This window comes from Camponotus vicinus, unplaced genomic scaffold, assembly GCF_025532165.1.
Source record: "Camponotus vicinus isolate PSW18456_S1 unplaced genomic scaffold, iyCamVici1.0 SCAF_2, whole genome shotgun sequence".
In the NCBI taxonomy this organism is placed as follows: Eukaryota; Metazoa; Arthropoda; class Insecta; order Hymenoptera; family Formicidae; genus Camponotus; species Camponotus vicinus.
Window position 1 is genome coordinate 3,055,630 of NW_028141956.1, and position 19,269 is coordinate 3,074,898.

Sequence of the window (19,269 nt, forward strand, 5' to 3'; positions counted from 1 at the left end):
ATAAAACTGACAAGTAATGAGTAAAATAATATGTAGGTAACGCAATAAATTCAGCTTACGATATAAATACATCCATATATATAATTAATAAATAATATATTTTTTTACGTACACTGTCGTATAGTGTGCGGGTTTGTTTTTAAATCCGCTTCGAGACTCGGTATATCGAAGAATTTTTTAAGCGCGATTGATTGGCTGTAGAACAAAATTTTTTGAGACTCTAGAAAGCAGCCAATCTTCTTCGTTAAATTAATCGGCCTACGCTGACTAATATGGAAGTCTAATCAATTTGATCATAAATTAGTAAAGTATTAATAATTAATCAGAGTTTCTCACATCAAATAGAATATAACAAATCAAGAGACATGGGTAAGGAAGGGGGGAAAAATAGGAAAGGGATTGGAGCGGCTTATAGATAAAATTATATATATATAATATATAGAAAATATATAATTATAAGAAATAAATTCTTCTAGCCTCAGCGGGACTTAAACCCGCGAGGCTTCATGTGTCAAGCAAAAGCTTTATTATCTCAACCACACGTCGCCCCGAAGCAGCCAATTAATACGCTTAAGGAAATTTGTCGTAATAATGGCCATCACACATAAAATTCCATAAGCACGTAAAACATAAGCGTAAGAAAATCGACCAATCACGGTCGAGTATTGACCCCTCCGAGGGACCAATACTTGACCGTGATTGGTCGATTTTCTTACGCTTATGTTTTACGTGCTTATGGAATTTTATGTGTGATGGCCATAAGGCCCGGTTGCACCAACATTATTTTAGCTTTAAGCGAAACTTAAATATATGTCTATTTATTTAGAAAGAAAGATAAAGATATACATATATTTAAGTCTCGCTTAAAGCTAAAATAACGTTGGTGCAACCGGGCCTAAATGTAATGACCATCACACATGAAATTCCATAAGTACGTAAGACGTAAACGTAAGGAAATCGACCAATCACGGTCAAGTATTAGCCCCTCCAAGGGGTCAAAACTCGACCGTGATTGGTCGATTTCCTTACGCTTATGTTTTACGTGCTTATGGAATTTCATGTGCGAAAGCCTTAAAGCCGTAATCACACTACGGGTTGCGGGCTCGGTTGCGGTTGAAATTGACCAATCAGAACAAAGCAATTTGTCGGCCGGCTATTCTGATTGGTCAATTCCAACCGCAACCAAGCCCGCAACCCGTAGTGTGATTACGGTTTAATAGCGGCCAAAGGGCCATCACACACAAAATTGCATAGCTGCATATGCATAGCATAAGACCATATGAACCAATGAGCATCGAGTATTAAATCGCCATATTGACTTACATAACATAATATTCGATGCTCATTGGTCCATATGGTCTTATGTTATGCATATGCAGCTATGCAATTTTGTGTGTATGGCCTTAAGCCTTAAGGCGGGCACCGAGCGAAAGAATCCACCAATCGCAAAGGAGCACGCGATTCGTTGCGGAAGTCGACAGAGCGAGCAGCTGAGCACGCCGCGCTGGCGCTGGCGCGATTTTATCCTCGTCGCGATCGGAGTCGTTGACCGAGTCACTTAGTCTTCTGGCATTTTCTTAAACCGAACGGGCCAAGTCGCGAGTGGCCGTATCCTCGTAACGCTATCACACTGGTCATCGCTGATCGAGAGAAGCGAAAGATGGGTGGCGAGGAAGGACTGGGTGTTACCACCGGCCAGCCGAATCTCTACAAGCAAGACCTGTCGAAACTCGTGAGTCTCGACGGCGATGGTTCGCGCCGCGTCAATTCGCGCTCGCCCACTTAACCTTTTTTTTTCACGACATACGATTCGTCCGGACACTTGACTCATTTATATACACATATATATATGTGTATCGGAAAAAATAATCTTTTTTTACCATAAGTACCGTGAACTCAAACTCATAACGATTTTCTTTAAAAAGAGAGGAAAAGTGCAATATAGTTCGCGTATTATCATCTCAAGTGTTTGTCCTATTCAGATGCAGAATAACGCATTTCCACAAAGTGCAGGCATTAATAGAAGATAAAAAAATTCGCGGGAAAGAAAATATGCGATTGGCGTATGTTAAGATCGATATATATATGTATGCAATTTATTATTGTAGATAATACAGTGAATAGTAAATGGAATAATTGGCTGCTTTTATTTCAAATATTATATATACAAAAACCAAAAATTAATCTCGTTGATTTAAATCAATTAACAACATAAAAATTTTAATTTACAATCTGCAATTTACGCCATTAACTTCTTCGCAAAAATGTTGAAATGATAATAGTTTTTAAGTTATTTAACAAAAAATTATTAATAAAAATCTGTGATATCTATAATATAATCTTAGATTTAATTATTCTTTTCTATATTATTTGTAAATTATAAAGACAAAAATTAATTTTTTACTTTAAATTTCTATATCTATATTAGAGAAATATATTTACAGATTAGAAAATTAGTGATGAAAATATCCTAAGAGATTTAATTGATTTTGATTGATGTTGCAAAATATTGTTGGTATATTATTAAAAAACTAATGTATGTGTTTATTTTTTGATTTTGTATAGAATGTTAGTCAATTAACTGCATTGTCACGTGAGGTGATCAGCAGACAAGCTACAATTAATATTGGTGAGTATATAAAAGTTTAAATATTTCAAGTTTAATGTGTATTTTAATATATATTTTATTTTAAAATAAAGATTGATATGTTATGTTATTTATATATATTTTTCTTATCATAAATATACAAATTTGTTACAGGTACCATTGGGCATGTAGCACATGGAAAATCGACAATTGTAAAAGCTATTTCAGGAGTGCAGACTGTTCGTTTTAAAAATGAACTAGAAAGAAATATTACCATTAAACTCGGTGAGTACATTTAAATATATTGAGTATTTTTTCATTATATATTGTAATTTTTTTAATTTGATATAAAGAAAATTTTGCAAAATATATCTTTAGAAATGCTTTTGTGAAAATATTTTTATGGTGGTTTATTTTATTACACAAATGTGTAAAGAATTTGGTAAAATGGTGATTTTATAGATTAAGATATTTTATTGATTATTGTTATAATGATCAAATAATCAAATGATCAAATTATTCAGTTATTAAGAGCAGTCATTTTGATTAAATTTTAAAGTGTCCTTTTCTCTTTTTTTTAATATGTGTAAAAAAATTGAGATAACAAAGGTAAGTATTATTTTTATACTGCAACAATTAAAAATTAATTAACATTTTAAAGAGAAGCATGCAATTAAAATTACACAAATATAATTATACACATTAAATTGCTTTTCGCTTTAAAATAATAGGATATATTTTCAAAATATGGTATTTATGATCTCTTGCTATTTATTTCTATTCATAAATGTACTTAATTTCTTCAGCATTTAACATTAAAACTGTAGCATATAAAAAACCGCTATATTAATATAGTCCAGTACTAATTTATATGCAGGGTGTTATGTAATAATCCCTTAAGTCTCTCATGTGCAGGTAGAGCGGGTTAAACTTAGTAGGAAAGTCCTCTATCATTTTAACCCGCTCTACTTGTACATGAGAGACTTAGGCGATTATTACATAACATTCTGTATATCCATAATGTTTGTATCTATCGTCGTTATATATTATTGTGTATATTTGTGGAATTTATTTGTAATAAATTATTTAAGCGACTTTTTTATATAGATATTTTATATGATACTTGTGTCATGAAAATTTACATTTTATATCTTTTGTCAAAATGTAAATTGCAATGCAATATGCAATGTGTTTTGGTAGAAAAATAGATATGCCAAATGTGCAAATGTGAAAATCTTTGACGTTTTTGTAATCTTTGGAGCTGTGAGTAGGATGAAAAATCTGATATCTCTTCAGAAGATATTAGAATTCTATACGCTGTCACTATTATATACCATTCAATCGGAACCAATAATTATGGCAGCCTCGTGTTATTTATTGCTATTATCCGGGATGTCGCAAAAAAAAAGTGAAAAGGAACTTTGAGGAGAACAAAAGCGAAAATGGAAATAAAAACAGATATAAGGAAAAGAAAAATGGGAGAAAGGGGAGAGTGGTCGTACGAATAAAAAAAAAAGGAAACGAAAGAAAGATGAAACAATGACGCTGTTTAAATGTTTGGCATTGCAGACGCAGTGGATTGCGGTAGCAGCAGCGAATCAGCAGATATACCCGGCAGCATAGATAACGAAACGCCGGTCGTTTACCATAAACGACACCTCTCCCCTGTTGGAAGCATTGACGCGCCATGCGCCAAGCAGTCCAGACTCATCGACACAAAGAGCTGCAACACGATATCCCATCGACTGACCAACAGGCATACATTTCACTCTGCATCATCATCATCGAAGCGTCTGCGAGCGCGACGAGGAATCATCACGCAACAGGCGCTCGAAGCACACGACGGCCGTCCTCGTTTACGTAACAGAAATATAAGAGATCCAGGTAGCGATGGCCGACAGTCCGACTATGAAGAATCATCGTCTGACGGCAGATCGTCCGCACGAGATGATAGTCTGATTTCCCGCGACTTCGATCTGAAAGAGGTACGAGTGTTGTTGCATGATATCAAGAACAGCGAAAACAATCGTGAATTAACGATACCCGGTAAATCCTCTTCCGCATCCAGCAATCAGACGAGCAAGCTCTGGGAAGTGGAGAGGATTATACAGAAGCAAGAAAAGAACAGTGAAACGTTCTATTTGATCAAGTGGAAGAACTGGGATATCAAGTACAATACGTGGGAGCCGTCGCGCAATCTCACTAATTGCGAAGATTTGCTGCGTGAATTTGAGAACAAACGGCAGAAATTGATCAACCGGTTCAAAGCGAAGACGAACTTTTATCCAAATACGTGCGACGTCGAGGACTTTCTTATTGCGCAATTATTATACAAGGACATATCGATCGATGATGTTACATCCGTTGCCTCTACCACCGTTGCTGATGACAGTATATACATAGAGATTCGCCACTATTTGAACAAACCGTCTCGTGGCAGCAAACTGGAGACAAAGATAAAACAGCAGATCCTGTACATGCTTCTGCTCGAGTTGCGGCGCGATCAACTCGAATCGCTGCAAGACTGGGAGAATGAGATGAACAGTATCACGAAAAATAAGCCGACGATACGGGTGGAGAATCTGGTGGACCTGGAGGGTGCACCTCAGGATTTTTATTACATCGACAATTATTTGCCGGGCGCAGGTGTCATAATACCAGATGATCCGCCCATCGGTTGCGAATGCGACAGCTGCGAGACCGGTAAGAAATCTTGCTGCTTCGCACAGAACGGCGTATCTTCGTTGCCGTATACGTCCGCATGTCGGATCCGTGTCCCTCCCGGTACACCTATCTACGAATGCAACAAACGTTGCGCCTGCGACGCGTTAACTTGCCCGAATCGTGTGGTGCAACGTGGCAGTGATACGCAACTGTGCATCTTTCGCACGAATAACGGTCGCGGTTGGGGTGTGCGTACTCTGCGAGCGATCAAGAAGGGCACCTTTGTCATCCAGTACGTGGGCGAAGTGATCAGCAATGAAGAAGCGGAAAGACGTGGCAAACAATACGACGTGACTGGTCGTACGTACCTCTTTGATCTCGATTATAACGAGACTGATGGCCAGTGCCCGTACACTGTAGACGCCGCTATGTATGGCAATATCTCGCACTTCATTAATCACTCGTGTGATCCAAATCTCGCGGTATACGCGATCTGGATCAATTGTCTAGATCCGAACTTACCGAATCTCGCGCTCTTTGCCATCAAGGATATTAAGCAGAACGAGGAGCTCACTTTTGACTATACGTGCCAGACACCGCGCGGCGGTAATGAGAAGATGCAACAGCAACCACTGGACAACGAAAAGGACGCCGAAAATGTCTCGAAGAATAGAACTCTCTGCAAATGCGGCGCGGCGACATGTCGGCGGTATTTATTTTAGACAATGTTTCTTCTTGAAGTGTGCGTTACGGTCTGCTTGCAATTGGCAGTTACGTGGCTTAATTGATGCTGGCTCTGATTAAGCCAATTTTTTTTCCTGTATATATTATCGAGCTGGCAATAATTATAATTTAGGACTAATTAATTTAAGTCAGGGTAATTCAATTAAATAATCTTATTACTCGATCAAATAATTTGAAATTTTTTATTAATTATGTTTACAAATTCAGTTTTTGTTTTCGAGTTGAGTTATATAGTAATATTATACGGATTATACAGCAAAGCGAGATATTTTAAACAACTCAAGGATCGTAAGTGACTAGTTTTATTGTCCCATAAAATTGCAAGGTTTATTCAAATTGTAGACAGATTGTAAACAATTATAACAGAGTTACGAGTGTAATTACTGCGTGTTCATACAGTCAATTTCTTAAAACTTCTATATTGTTTTGCATACTTAATTATTTAGCATTAGTTCCTTATTATTATTATTTGCCACTGGATGTAAAAGTTTTCTTATTATTTGCCACTTAATATTGAATGTAAAAATCACTTCGCATATATTCGATGAAACTATAGAGGGATAATGTTAAGAAAAAGAAAGAAAGAGATTATTCGGTCCAATGTATTAATAATAGAAAAGTTTGATTGTATAATTAATTAGGCAATTTTTTAACGATCAAACAATTTTTTGATTTAAAATCTTTGAGGAAAGTAGGAGAAAAAGATGGAAACTAGATATAAGACATTTCAAAGATGCTATTATTGTATATTTCATTGTATTATATATTTTGTCAATGATTTGCGAATACATCTCGTTAAATGGACGTCTCAAGCGAATTATTGTCAAATATTGGGTCAGTTAAAAAGTTCGATCCGGTTTTTATTTTTATAGCCCTAATTTTTTGTATACAGGCAGTATCATATCTTCTGAAAGTGTAAAATCAGCTTTTCACTTAGATCAGCCAGGCCAGTCAAGTTTATTTATTTGTTTCTATTTCTGTTTTTTTACGACGTTTTTGTACGATCCACTTTTTGTCGCTAGTCATTAATCGCTCTAAAAATGTATCCTTATTCGATAAACCAAACAAAAAAGCGATAAAGTTCCGATCCATAATGTTGCGATTTATTTTTTAAATTAAGAAATCATGTCTAAATTCTATATTTAATACTTTTCCGTAATATTTTCCGTAAAATTTCCAATTGTTTTAACAATGACAGCAATCTCCTTATAAACTTTACAAATGTGCATTTGATAATAGCACTGCTTATGATGAAAATATCTACATTTGATCTAAACTTGATTGATATATGACATTATAAGTATGCGTTTGAGAATAGCACTGCTTGTAATGAAAATATTTACATTTCATTTAAACTTGACTGATACAATATTATGCAAATGTGCACTCTTTCGATATTTGTTCAATGAACAGATACTGCGCATAAATACTAATAAAGTGAATTAATTCCAGGCAAAAAAAGTGAAGACAGATAAAGACTTTAGCTTCACAATAATATATAGAAACGATTATACTTATTTTAGATGCATACAAAGTTTTGTAGTATCGAAAGTGATGGTCAAATTTTTTGACTGACCTAATTAATAGTTAATAATGTTGAGTTTCTTGAATATACTGAAAGTTGTTATGAAAGAGTATGACAAAGCTGTTTGTTGTGGTTTTGTTTTAATACGTTCTATGCTTATTTTTTTATACTCAGCTAATTGTACAATAGTGAACATAAACGCGTGGGGTAAAAATTCGCATTTCTCCTTTTATTATATAAAGCAACAGTATTGTATAAGAAGACAATATGCGACCAAAAAAAAATTACTTGTTAGTTTTTCATTTTCCTTCTTATTTAGTTTTCATTTTTTTGGAGAGTATGAGTTTATACTTCTCGCGCGCGTGTACATTTATATATATTATTTTAGATGTGCTAATTTTGCAGAGAGTGTTTTTCAATCGGAGAGCTTTCAGAGAAAGCTGAAAATTTCGATTATTAAAGCTTTTAAATATATTAATAGATTCCGTTCATGTTATAAGTATTTAAAGAAAAAAAATATGCAAAGCACAACGTCTTTGTCTCGAAAGTTAGATGACAAGAGAGGCTACAAGTTTGAATTACTCTCATCTGAAAAACAAGATGCTACAATGAAAACGCTAAGAACATATTGATGCACACAGGATGTCTCGGTGTTCACTAGTATATTAATATCGTATATATAATAATATCGTTATAATCTTGTAAGTTATAGTTTCTATTAACATATTTATTTTGCTTTTATATTCATAACTAATATTACTTATTAATTTGCGTGAGGAGGAATAATCATTATAATTTTTATTGCGATATTTATAGGATAAAGAGAGAGATTGATTGACTCCAAATAAGTTCAACGCATCCAAATTGATATGTAAATTCATTGGTAAAATACAATTCGATATTATAAGAAAAAAAATATTTTATTTTTATTCCGAAGAAACGCGTATTTTCGATTATATTATATAAATTGTATAGTATTTTTACTACAAATCATTAGAGAATCTAAAGATCAAATATTTGAGATTGATGTAATAGGAGTCGACCCTTTGCATTCAAAATTGAAATATATTATTTATGTAACGTGCTTAATCCCCCCTCTCCTGCCTAAACAAAAACATATACGTGGATCTTTTATAATTAAAAGTTTTATCACATATATACACATATTACAAGATGTGCCAAACAAATCTGTAGCAAATTAAAGAGGCATCCAATCAAATTAAGAAGATGACAGTTTTGTTTATATATGTATGTACACACTATTTTATAAATATAAATACCTTATAAATATTAAATTTATTATAAATATTTATCAATATATAATAATTAGCATATAAAACCACATACATAGTTGAAATGATTCTGTTCACACACACAGTTCACAAAGTCAATTGTTATTACATATACAATTATTTCAATAGTAGTTATAAATAATAAAAATTTATGTTATTTCGTATTCTTTTTTTCTTCTTTTTTGCTTGACTTTAAAACGTAAAGGGTCGACATTTGTATACACATTGTGCTCATTAGAAATGAATTATTATCTTTCAGTTGTATGTCGTCAGCATTTCGGGTCTATTTCAAGATATATATGTGTCAAATATCTGTCGCTTTAATTTCTTCATTCATAAAAGACTTACAATTATTATTTTGTTATGTCTTTTCATGCGAAACGCTATGAAATTACTCTATTTATACATATGTCAATGGCCTATTAGTCGATATTAGAAAACCAAAATAGCCAATTAAAATCGTATATTCTATAAGACTAATACATTTGTCATTGTTGTCAATAAAATTGAAATAAAGATTTACACGAGGCAAATTAGCGTAACGTTCTTTTGATATTAGTTAGATTATTTTTAAGAAAATCTATATGTCATCTATTTTTACATCTATAAATGTGAAAATGAGAATTAAGAATATTTTGATAATACAATGTAATGTATATATTATATAATTTGAATTTAAAAATTTTTATAAAGATAAAATAAACTTTTTCTAATGAATCTAGAAAAATAAAAAAATTACAAGAGATAGAAAATCATAAAAGACATATTTAAAAAAAATTTTTTTATACATGTGTATATACATCTTTGAATATTTAATATTAAATTTGGAGTATTAAAATAGGATATTAAATTAGGAAATTAAAATTATCAATTCACACACAAAGATATTAAATTTATTTCAGACGTCGATGAATAATAGCATACTTGAGCAGTTTTTTTTGCATAATAAACTCTTACGACGAAAAAGAAGATAAAAGGAAACGAATTCAGGAGAAATGTAAATTATTATCTAATTGCTCTTCTTTTTTCAGGATATGCAAATGCCAAGATTTACGAATGCGAAAATCCAAAGTGTCCCCGACCGGGACGTTATATATCCGGTGGATCTAGTAAAGATGATTCCTTCCCTTGTTTGCGCCCAGTTTGTTCTGGGAGATTCCAGTTGGTTCGTCATGTCTCCTTCGTTGATTGTCCTGGACACGATATTCTTATGGCAACTATGCTCAACGGAGCGGCTGTTATGGATGCCGCCTTACTTTTAATCGGTAAAGGATTTAACATTATTTTAACTTATTCTCATCAACTATTTCTTATCATAGATGTTATTTTAATCTTATTCTTATCAAATTGTCTCGTTTTTCAATATTTTTTCGAATAATGAGCTTTTGAATTGCAGCTGGTAACGAGTCATGTCCGCAACCCCAAACATCGGAGCACTTGGCGGCTATTGAAATTATGAAACTGAAACACATAGTCATCTTGCAAAACAAGATCGACTTGGTCAAAGAAGCGCAAGCAAAAGAGCAATATGAGCAAATTTTGAAATTTATTCAAGGTGCTAATTATTTGCCATTATTTATACTGTTTCTCAATGTAAAATCAATGTTTTCATATTCGCAAAATTCATATTTATATAAAATCCAGATTACAAATTAGGATTTATAAAATTATCATAACTTGACAGAAATATAAATATTTTCTATTTAAAAAAAATTAATAGGAGTTAATTATATTTTATATTTTATGTTTGCATATATAATTTGTTTTAAATCAGGTACTGTAGCAGAAGGCGCACCGATAATACCGATTTCAGCACAACTCAAGTACAACATTGAAGTACTCTGCGAATACATTACAAAGAAAATCCCAGTACCAATGAGAGATTTTACGTCAGAACCGCGATTGATTGTTATTCGATCTTTCGACGTGAATAAACCAGGTTGTGAGGTAGACGACTTAAAGGGCGGCGTAGCTGGTGGTAGTATTCTTAGAGGAGTATTAAAGGTAATAATAATAAAGCTAGATATCTTCAAACAAAATATATGTATGTTTGTTTCAAATGTATCCTAAATATCATAGTTTTTTTTTTAGGTCGGCATGGAAATTGAAGTTCGTCCAGGATTGGTGTCTAAGGACAGCGAGGGCAAGTTGACTTGTCGTCCGATATTCTCACGTATTGTATCTCTGTTCGCCGAACAGAATGAACTGCAATTCGCTGTACCAGGTGGTTTAATAGGTAAGTAATATTTTGTATATAAATGTTCGCATTATTAATTGATCTAGTATAAATAATATCTCAGCATGTTGATGAACAATCCTAAAGGGATTTCATATATGATTTTAAGGTGTTGGAACTAAAATCGAACCTACACTATGTCGTGCTGATCGTCTAGTCGGCCAAATTCTTGGAAGTGTCGGCGCATTGCCACAAATATTTATCGAACTGGAAATTTCGTATTATCTACTCAAACGTTTGTTGGGCGTAAGAACTGAGGGTGACAAGAAGGGAGCAAGAGTAAGTCTATTAATAGTTTATACAATATAGAAAATCTATATTATCACATTTCCAAAATTAACATTCACTTCTCTGAAAGCAATCACATGATTTCGAATATTTTTTTTTATTAAGAATATTTTTAATTAAAATTATATTATAAAATCTTAGTTCTATTGCAATAATTTGTAGGCTATAAATTTTATTCAATATTTATTTTATGTTTATATGTATATATATATATATATATATATATATATATATATATATATATATATACACATAAAATAAATATTGAATAAAATTTATAGCCTACAAATTATTGCATATATATATATATATATATATATATACACATAAAATAAATATTGAATAAAATTTATAGCCTACAAATTATTGCAATAGAACTAAGATTTTATAATATAATTTTAATTAAAAAAATATATATAGATTTGTTGTGTAAGAAAAATCTTAATAATACATATAATATTGTGTACAACATAATATATAGTTTTAAAAAGGTATAACTTTGTTTTTCCTTAAAATTATGCTTGTTTTATTTGAAATTAAAATTATTTTTTATTTCAAAATTATTTTTTATTACATAAATATCTCGTTGACGTTATAGGTACCGAAATTGTCACGGGGAGAAGTATTGTTAGTAAATATTGGATCGTTAAGCACCGGTGGCAGAGTATTGGCTACTCGTGCCGATTTAGCGAAAATTAGCTTGACGAATCCGGTTTGCACGGAGATTGATGAGAAGATTGCACTATCCAGGCGCGTAGAGAAACATTGGCGTCTGATCGGATGGGGACAGATTTGCGGTGGTCAAACGATAGATCCTATTCTGGACCGAAAATAAGTTGTGTGTTCCAAACTCACAAAAAAATAAAACATTATTTCTACAAATTATTCATAATGCCATAACTGGCCTCATGTATGAAATATTTGTAATAAAAATTTTATCTTGATCCTATGCTAAAATAACATTCCATAAAAGTTTTCTAAATAAGTAGATATTAAAATATTTCTCAAATTAATGAAAACATCTAGAGATTATTCTTCTGGATGTTTAGATTATATATGAATATATATATATATATATATATATATATATATATATATTTTAATAAACTTTTCAATTATAAATTTATACATACATATATATGTATGTACATAAAATTAATGAAAACAAAGATTATTTCCTCTCGATAATTAAATTATATATATATATATATATATATATATATATATATATATATATATATATAATTTAATTATCGAGAGGAAATAATCTTTGTTTTCATTAATTTTATGTACATACATATATATGTATGTATAAATTTATAATTGAAAAGTTTATTAAAATAAATCACTTAATGCCTTATTTAAACAATTTAATAAATTTTTCCTTGTAAAGAGAGTATAATATATGTTTATTATTATATTATTTTTATATTATATTTTATTCATAGAGAGACGTATTCTACGTCTATGATTTTACTATATATCTTTATTATCTTTATATAATATATAATCTGATTTAAATAATAAGATGAAATTTACATTATAAAGTTTTGCATTTAAGAATTTAACAGTTTTTTAAAATTGCGTTAAAAAATCTGCTGTCTGGAATAATAGCGTTTAAATTGACCAATAAGGACAAAAAAATCATTGCTTTATTTTGTTTCGAGAGTTCTGTGTGTTTTAATATCATGGATGGAAAGTTTTAGGCTCAAAAGTAGTAAAAAATAGAATAAAAAGGTTTAAAAAAGATGTAATTAAAAAATACATTATTTGCGCTATCTTGAGAATAATAAGCAAAGTAGAAAATATTTATTTACAATTTCTGCTAAAGAGCCGATATTCTTTTTTACATTTTAATGGCAGGCGTAGACTTTAAAGGTAAATTATAACGCGCGTAATAAAGTACTAGCAATGACGCGATAACGAATTTTCAAGTGTAAATATAGATAGATATTTCAAATATAAACACAGACTTTTTATTATTTTCTATCGTGAGCATGAAACTGTCATGGAGTTAATCGCTAATCAGTTAATAATTTAAAACGGTTGGCGAAACAATTATGGAACGTATCATTGAAATTTCGAAAGACGTTAAGCTCCGTTTAGAAGGTATAGAGCCTATAATGTGGGAGGTGAGTTTATTTATACGCTTTCTTTGAAAAATTACAGAATACTTCCCGACATTCTAATCTGCTTGCAAATTTTCAAACCAAAATTCAGTTTGATAAAATTCAATACAAGGTTTCTCTCTAAAATGGAATTCAAATGTCATGATGTACAATATGATCGATAAATGAAATCGTAAAGAAAGACATAAGAAAAAAGAAAATCGTGTACATTTTTAACAAATTTTATTTTGTACGGATAATATATTGCGGAGAGAAAGCTAATGACACAATAAGTAATTTTTTAAATAAGAAAAAGAAAAATTAATAAACAAAGAAAACGACGTTTTTATAAAATTTGAAATTGATTTTTTTCAGAAGAACAAGATTTTACAAAAACAATCATTCTATATTTTTTTCATATTTTCTTTACATTTTCAATAATACAATATTAGAACATTTATTTTGTCACTGTATATATCGATCGTGTTTAATATTCAAATCTTTACTCGTATATGATTTAAAACTCAAATATTTGGAAAAATCTAGCAACTTAATCTTACTTTATTTCATTTTATTTCATTCATCGTCAAGTAACAAAAAATTTGAGAATATAAATTATTATTATAGATATAAATTATTATTATATTAAAATAAAATTTTAATAAATTTTTTGTATGTTTCTATTGCAAAAAATCACACATTGATAATAATACTGCAACTAATTTGTGTAGATAAAGAGCTATTTGTTTAGAAGTAATCAGTTTGGAGAAATTCATGAAATATCAGACCATTTGTCGCGATTTACATCAGATTATCATCCGGATAAGTACGATCATAGAGCAGCGGATTGGTTATTTGTGTTGAATACCATGAATTTTGCGCTCCGGAATCCAAAGGGTACCAAGCAATGGACAGTTAATAAATTAACTGGATATCAAGCATTGTGTGCTGCTATCAAAAGAGCGATTGATGTAAATACAATAATTATTTAATTTTGACACATATTTATAGATATCAATATTTTCTCACATTAATGTCGTTATATTCAGGATTATTGTTAAATATAATTTGATACATATAATATAATTTATGTTGTTTTTTTTCTTAGTTTGCAATGTTTGCATTACATATTTAATAATTTTAATGTTTTCTTAATTTTATGATTTAAACTTTTTAAGCAAATATATTTATAACAAATACATAAGATTCGTAAATTAAAATTCAAACAATTTAAAAAATATGTAAACTAAAATTTAAAAACTAAATAATCATACACAAATTATAATAAAAAATATTTTTTATGAAAATTATTTTAATTAAATTAAAACAATTATTTTACTTATATTGATTAGAAATCGCGAATTGAAATAATTGGCTAATAGTTTTAGTAATGTATAGTAGTATACGATACAGTGAAAATAATTCGTAATCAATTCAGTGTCTATAGTTTTGTTATATTTTGAATTTTTTAAACTCGTTATATTTAAACTCATCTAAATGTCTTTTCGCTATAATATTTGCAAAATATAATATATAATGTTGGCGATAGGACAATAGGCCAATATGGGATCCAAAATATTACACAAAATTAACACGATTAAATCTCGAAAATATTTTTAAAAGTGATGATGGAGAAACTAGCATTCCACTTATACATGAAAGACTTGAAATTTTGCATGAAGTTGGAACAGTTTTGTTGAGAAAATTTCAAGGTACAAGTTATCACAACAAAATTTTATACGCGCATATTAAAAAAAAAAGCATATTTTTTCCAAGCATACAATAATAACCCACACAGCACATTATACTAAAAGATAACGAAAAGATGTCTTTTTTAAGTTATCTTTTCGACAAAACGAAAAGATGTCTATAAAGACATTTTTTCGCTTTGTCGAAAAGATGACATAAAAAAGACATAATAGTATGTGGCACGTGTTTCTTCGCTTGCCGCTACGTGGCGAGCCACTCTTAACTTATCTCGTATTTAATATTTATCACGAAATGTATATAAAGAATTAGTAATTAATATAAGATCTGAAGCATATTTTTGCCTTTTACGAGCGGTAATGCCAGAGAGAGAATACTGCTCACGCACATCAATCAGAAAGAGCCACATACATGTGCTACGCAGAGTGGTTGTATGCGTGTGAGCTGCATTCTTTTCCTGACATTACTGTTTATCAGTTTAATTTTTGACAAATTGAATTTAAAATAATTTATTTAATAATCTGGATTCCTTGTTGAGATTCAGAATATTAGACAGATTATTAGAAATTAGGCGGATAAATGGAAGAAATAGTCAATTTATTGCGTGTATTGAAGTATTCCTATTACCGAATATCGATAATCTATATAGAATGAATCAAGTCATCTTTTAGTCATCATATGGGCAAGACTAAAAAGTAACTCAATTCATGAGACAACTTTTAGCCATCTTTCCGTCGATTCAATGATGTCAGTAAAAGATGTCTTTGACAAAAATATGTCCAGTTTTAGTCGTACTTTTAGACGACTTGGTGCTGTGTGGGAATATTTTCGTTTGCTCATTGTAATATATTTCGTTAGATTATTCTTTTTTTTTAGAAGATAGAAAGACAGATTCTTTAATCAAATAAAATAGATAACCCTTAAAGTTTACATTTTACATGTATGATTATAAAAAATAATAATAATAAAAATAATAATAATAACAATTATTATTATTATTATATTGTTTTATTAGTGAAAATAAAACGTCGCGCAAAATGTGAAAATTGGAAAAAATTAATAAAAATAAATCTCTTTCTGTGCAGAGAAATAGATATTGTCAATAAATACTTAAACAATACAAAAATAAACACTTTTTATTTCAAATTTTATTTATTCTGTAATATGAAATAGATTACATTACATAAATATTACACATTAGTTATATAATTAAACAGCGGTTCTGGATAAATATAATTGACAAAATCGATATGATAAATTATGTTATAGGTAGTTTCATTCGATGTATCCAATTATGTAATCGCGATCCACTTAAATTGTTAGGATTAATTGTGCTTGAATTCGTATCATATAATGATGCACCATTATATTATGATGGTAAGAAAGGTAAATATTGCTTGAAAGGTAATAATATATATGCATGTATACGTGTGTGCAGATTTACGTTGAGCGTCCGAATGTGTGCATAAAAAAATTTTAAATTCAAACAATATCAAAATCGTATTAAGTTTACATATATTTTGTATGTATCTTGGAAAGATCATGTTAAAGTTTGTGTATATCTTGAAAGATTTTTATGATAATTTATTCTGTAATTATATTTATATTAGGATTAATATTTAAAAATATTTGATACTCTTATATAAGTATCAACTCTCTATTATATTACTATTATATATAAATAGAATTCTCTATTATATTACATTATATTATACAAGGTCCAATATAAAAGCACGAAATTTGTTCAATGTAAATAGAATAAATTTTTAACAAAAAATTTTTATGGATATATACTTTTTACATTTGTTTTCCATTGGTAAATACACAGATATAATTTAATCCCTATAACTAATTGATTTAAGTACTATATATTATATTTGATAATTAATAATATAATGACGTTTTTATTGAACTTAATTTCAGTTGATCTATATACCAAGGCTCAGATATTGCTAAGTGATATATGGGTTTGTTTTAAGAAACACGAACTCGGTTTTGATTATAATCTAAATGTGATGCGTTCTATGATATTCGTCGATTCTCGAGTTTCTCAAATTCTTCGTCATTTTAAACTTCTTAAATATAGTACAGAACTCATGAACAAATTAGAAAACAGTAAGTTATTCTTTAAAAACGCAAATTTTAATTTTTAGTTCAGAATTCTAATTTACAAATTTACGAATTGTGCTTCCAATGAATGAAAATTAAATATTTTTTAGACTTGATGTTTAAAATGCCATAATAAATATAATTAATAAAATAATAATATATAATAAATATATAATAAATAAAATTATAAATATAATTAATCCAAATAAAAATTAGATTATATTTTTATTATTATTGTTAGAGAAGATTTCATACAATTGCAAGCTATGTTCCCACGTTATGTCATTTTTACATATTACATAAATATTTCTAAATATTCTTTGCTACAATTAATTTTTATATGGAGGATTTGTTGTATCATAGACATAAAATATTATATTTTTTGTAGACGAACCGTTGAAGTACGGGAGTACAGAGGAAATAGAGATACGTACTGTCTCGATCTGCGCTATTAAATCACTAGCTGATGAAATACAGAAAATATATCACGATTGGAAAATGAAAAATATTAGTGGAACAAAAATTAATTTTTTCATTTTAATTAATAATTTCTTGTGGGATTATCTACAAACATACGATCAATTACTGATGAAGACACAACCATTTCCAAATATTAAATGTGTGTACTATTAGAAGTCCTTTGTATCGTTATAAATTTACAAATTTTATTGATCGCGGAAAATAGTAAATTTCTTTTATATCATAATAACGTACTGTGTTAGAATAATTTCATTCTTGTCCGTTTTTGTCAAAGAGACATAATATTTTTTACCATTATACCACTATCTATAAAAATACGACATAAGTGATTCCAATTTTATCAATTGACAAATGGACTTTCTAATACATAAATAATTTCTTTTAACATTCTGATAAAAATAAAATTATAAACATTAGATTATAAACATTAGATATTTCATCAGGATATGATAAAAAATGAAAAAAAATTTTGAAATTAGTTTATATACATGTATTAGAGTTTTATGGTAAAGAGAGAAAAATACGGCCAAGTATTCATTTATATTAATTATTTACTCTTAGCACGTATAATAGAATAAATCTGATTTGCTATAAATTTGTTGTAGATTTCTCTATTGTTCTTGTGTGATATTAAAATTACTTTTAATTGCAAGTTTTTATTTATATTATGTATATTCTTCTTGTCCTTGTTTAACATCCTTGTTTTAACAATTCAGATCCAAAAATCCAGAACCAAAATTCGTATATTACACGAATAACAAATTTTTTCTTTATAAATTTATTTATTTAATTATAGATATAATTTTTTATGATAATATACAAAACGTATGCAAAATCTTTAATTACATTATAAAATAATTGTTTCTCTTATTGGCAATGCGTCGAATTACTTTCTTTAATCATTTAAATACAATGTGATACTTATTATTTTAGCTATAGTAATATATAATTAATTATGTTATTATGTTAATTATGTTAATTAATTAATATATAATATATTATATTATCACATGTAATAATATACAATGTATAACAAACTTATATATGTATATACAGGGTGAGCCATTTTAATTAACGCACGCAATTATTTCGGAAACAAAGCATTTTAGAGAAAAATGTTTCAGACAAAAGTTTTATGGTTTCGAGGGGGCCATAAGATGGTATCATTGGTTTGACCTTGAAGAGTTATTTGAAGGTCACATGAAGGTCACCTTCAATTTCTTAAATGGAACCTACTATTTGTCATTACACATTCTTGTAGCTTATCTCGAGAGCTTTCCAAAACACTATAATTAAGTACCTTTTCGTTAAGTACTTTTGAGTTATGAGGCTTGAAATAATTTCTTAATTTTACATAAACCGTAAAATATCTTGTAAAATATTCATTTTTCGATTATCTTATCTTAATACTTTTAGGTACAAAATAATGAGAGGAATCAATTGGTGTAAAGAAAACACATAGTTGTTTTTAAGAAAAAATATGGAATTGTTAATTGCAAATTATATATTTTTTCTTCAAAACAACTATG

At 29.4% G+C, this 19,269-nt stretch overlaps 2 protein-coding genes across 3 annotated transcripts; both read left to right on the forward strand.

The window, feature by feature from the left end:
* The first annotated feature begins 1,457 nt into the window (after positions 1-1,457).
* Positions 1,458-12,280, forward strand: Su(var)3-9 (suppressor of variegation 3-9). Of its 2 annotated transcripts, XM_083090217.1 has the most exons (9): positions 1,493-1,732; positions 2,566-2,629; positions 2,762-2,872; positions 9,844-10,077; positions 10,209-10,367; positions 10,587-10,816; positions 10,904-11,048; positions 11,158-11,327; positions 11,935-12,280. In XM_083090217.1, the coding sequence occupies exons 1-9, from the start codon at positions 1,661-1,663 to the stop codon at positions 12,169-12,171; spliced, it is 1,422 nt and encodes a 473-aa protein (XP_082946343.1). In that variant the 5' UTR covers positions 1,493-1,660; the 3' UTR covers positions 12,172-12,280. The 2 variants fall into 2 exon arrangements, with proteins under 2 accessions (XP_082946342.1, XP_082946343.1); XM_083090216.1 differs by lacking the exons at positions 9,844-10,077; positions 10,209-10,367; positions 10,587-10,816; ... (1 more) ...; positions 11,158-11,327; positions 11,935-12,280 and adding an exon at positions 4,157-9,345 and having other exon boundaries at positions 1,458-1,732.
* Positions 12,281-12,900: 620 nt separating this feature from the next.
* LOC145966255 (queuosine 5'-phosphate N-glycosylase/hydrolase-like) lies at positions 12,901-18,260 on the forward strand. Its single transcript, XM_083090218.1, has 6 exons — positions 12,901-13,468; positions 14,176-14,415; positions 14,994-15,156; positions 16,421-16,537; positions 17,075-17,266; positions 17,649-18,260. Exons 1-6 carry the CDS (start codon positions 13,397-13,399, stop codon positions 17,891-17,893), a joined length of 1,029 nt encoding a protein of 342 aa, XP_082946344.1. The 5' UTR covers positions 12,901-13,396; the 3' UTR covers positions 17,894-18,260.
* The last annotated feature ends 1,009 nt before the right edge of the window (positions 18,261-19,269 follow it).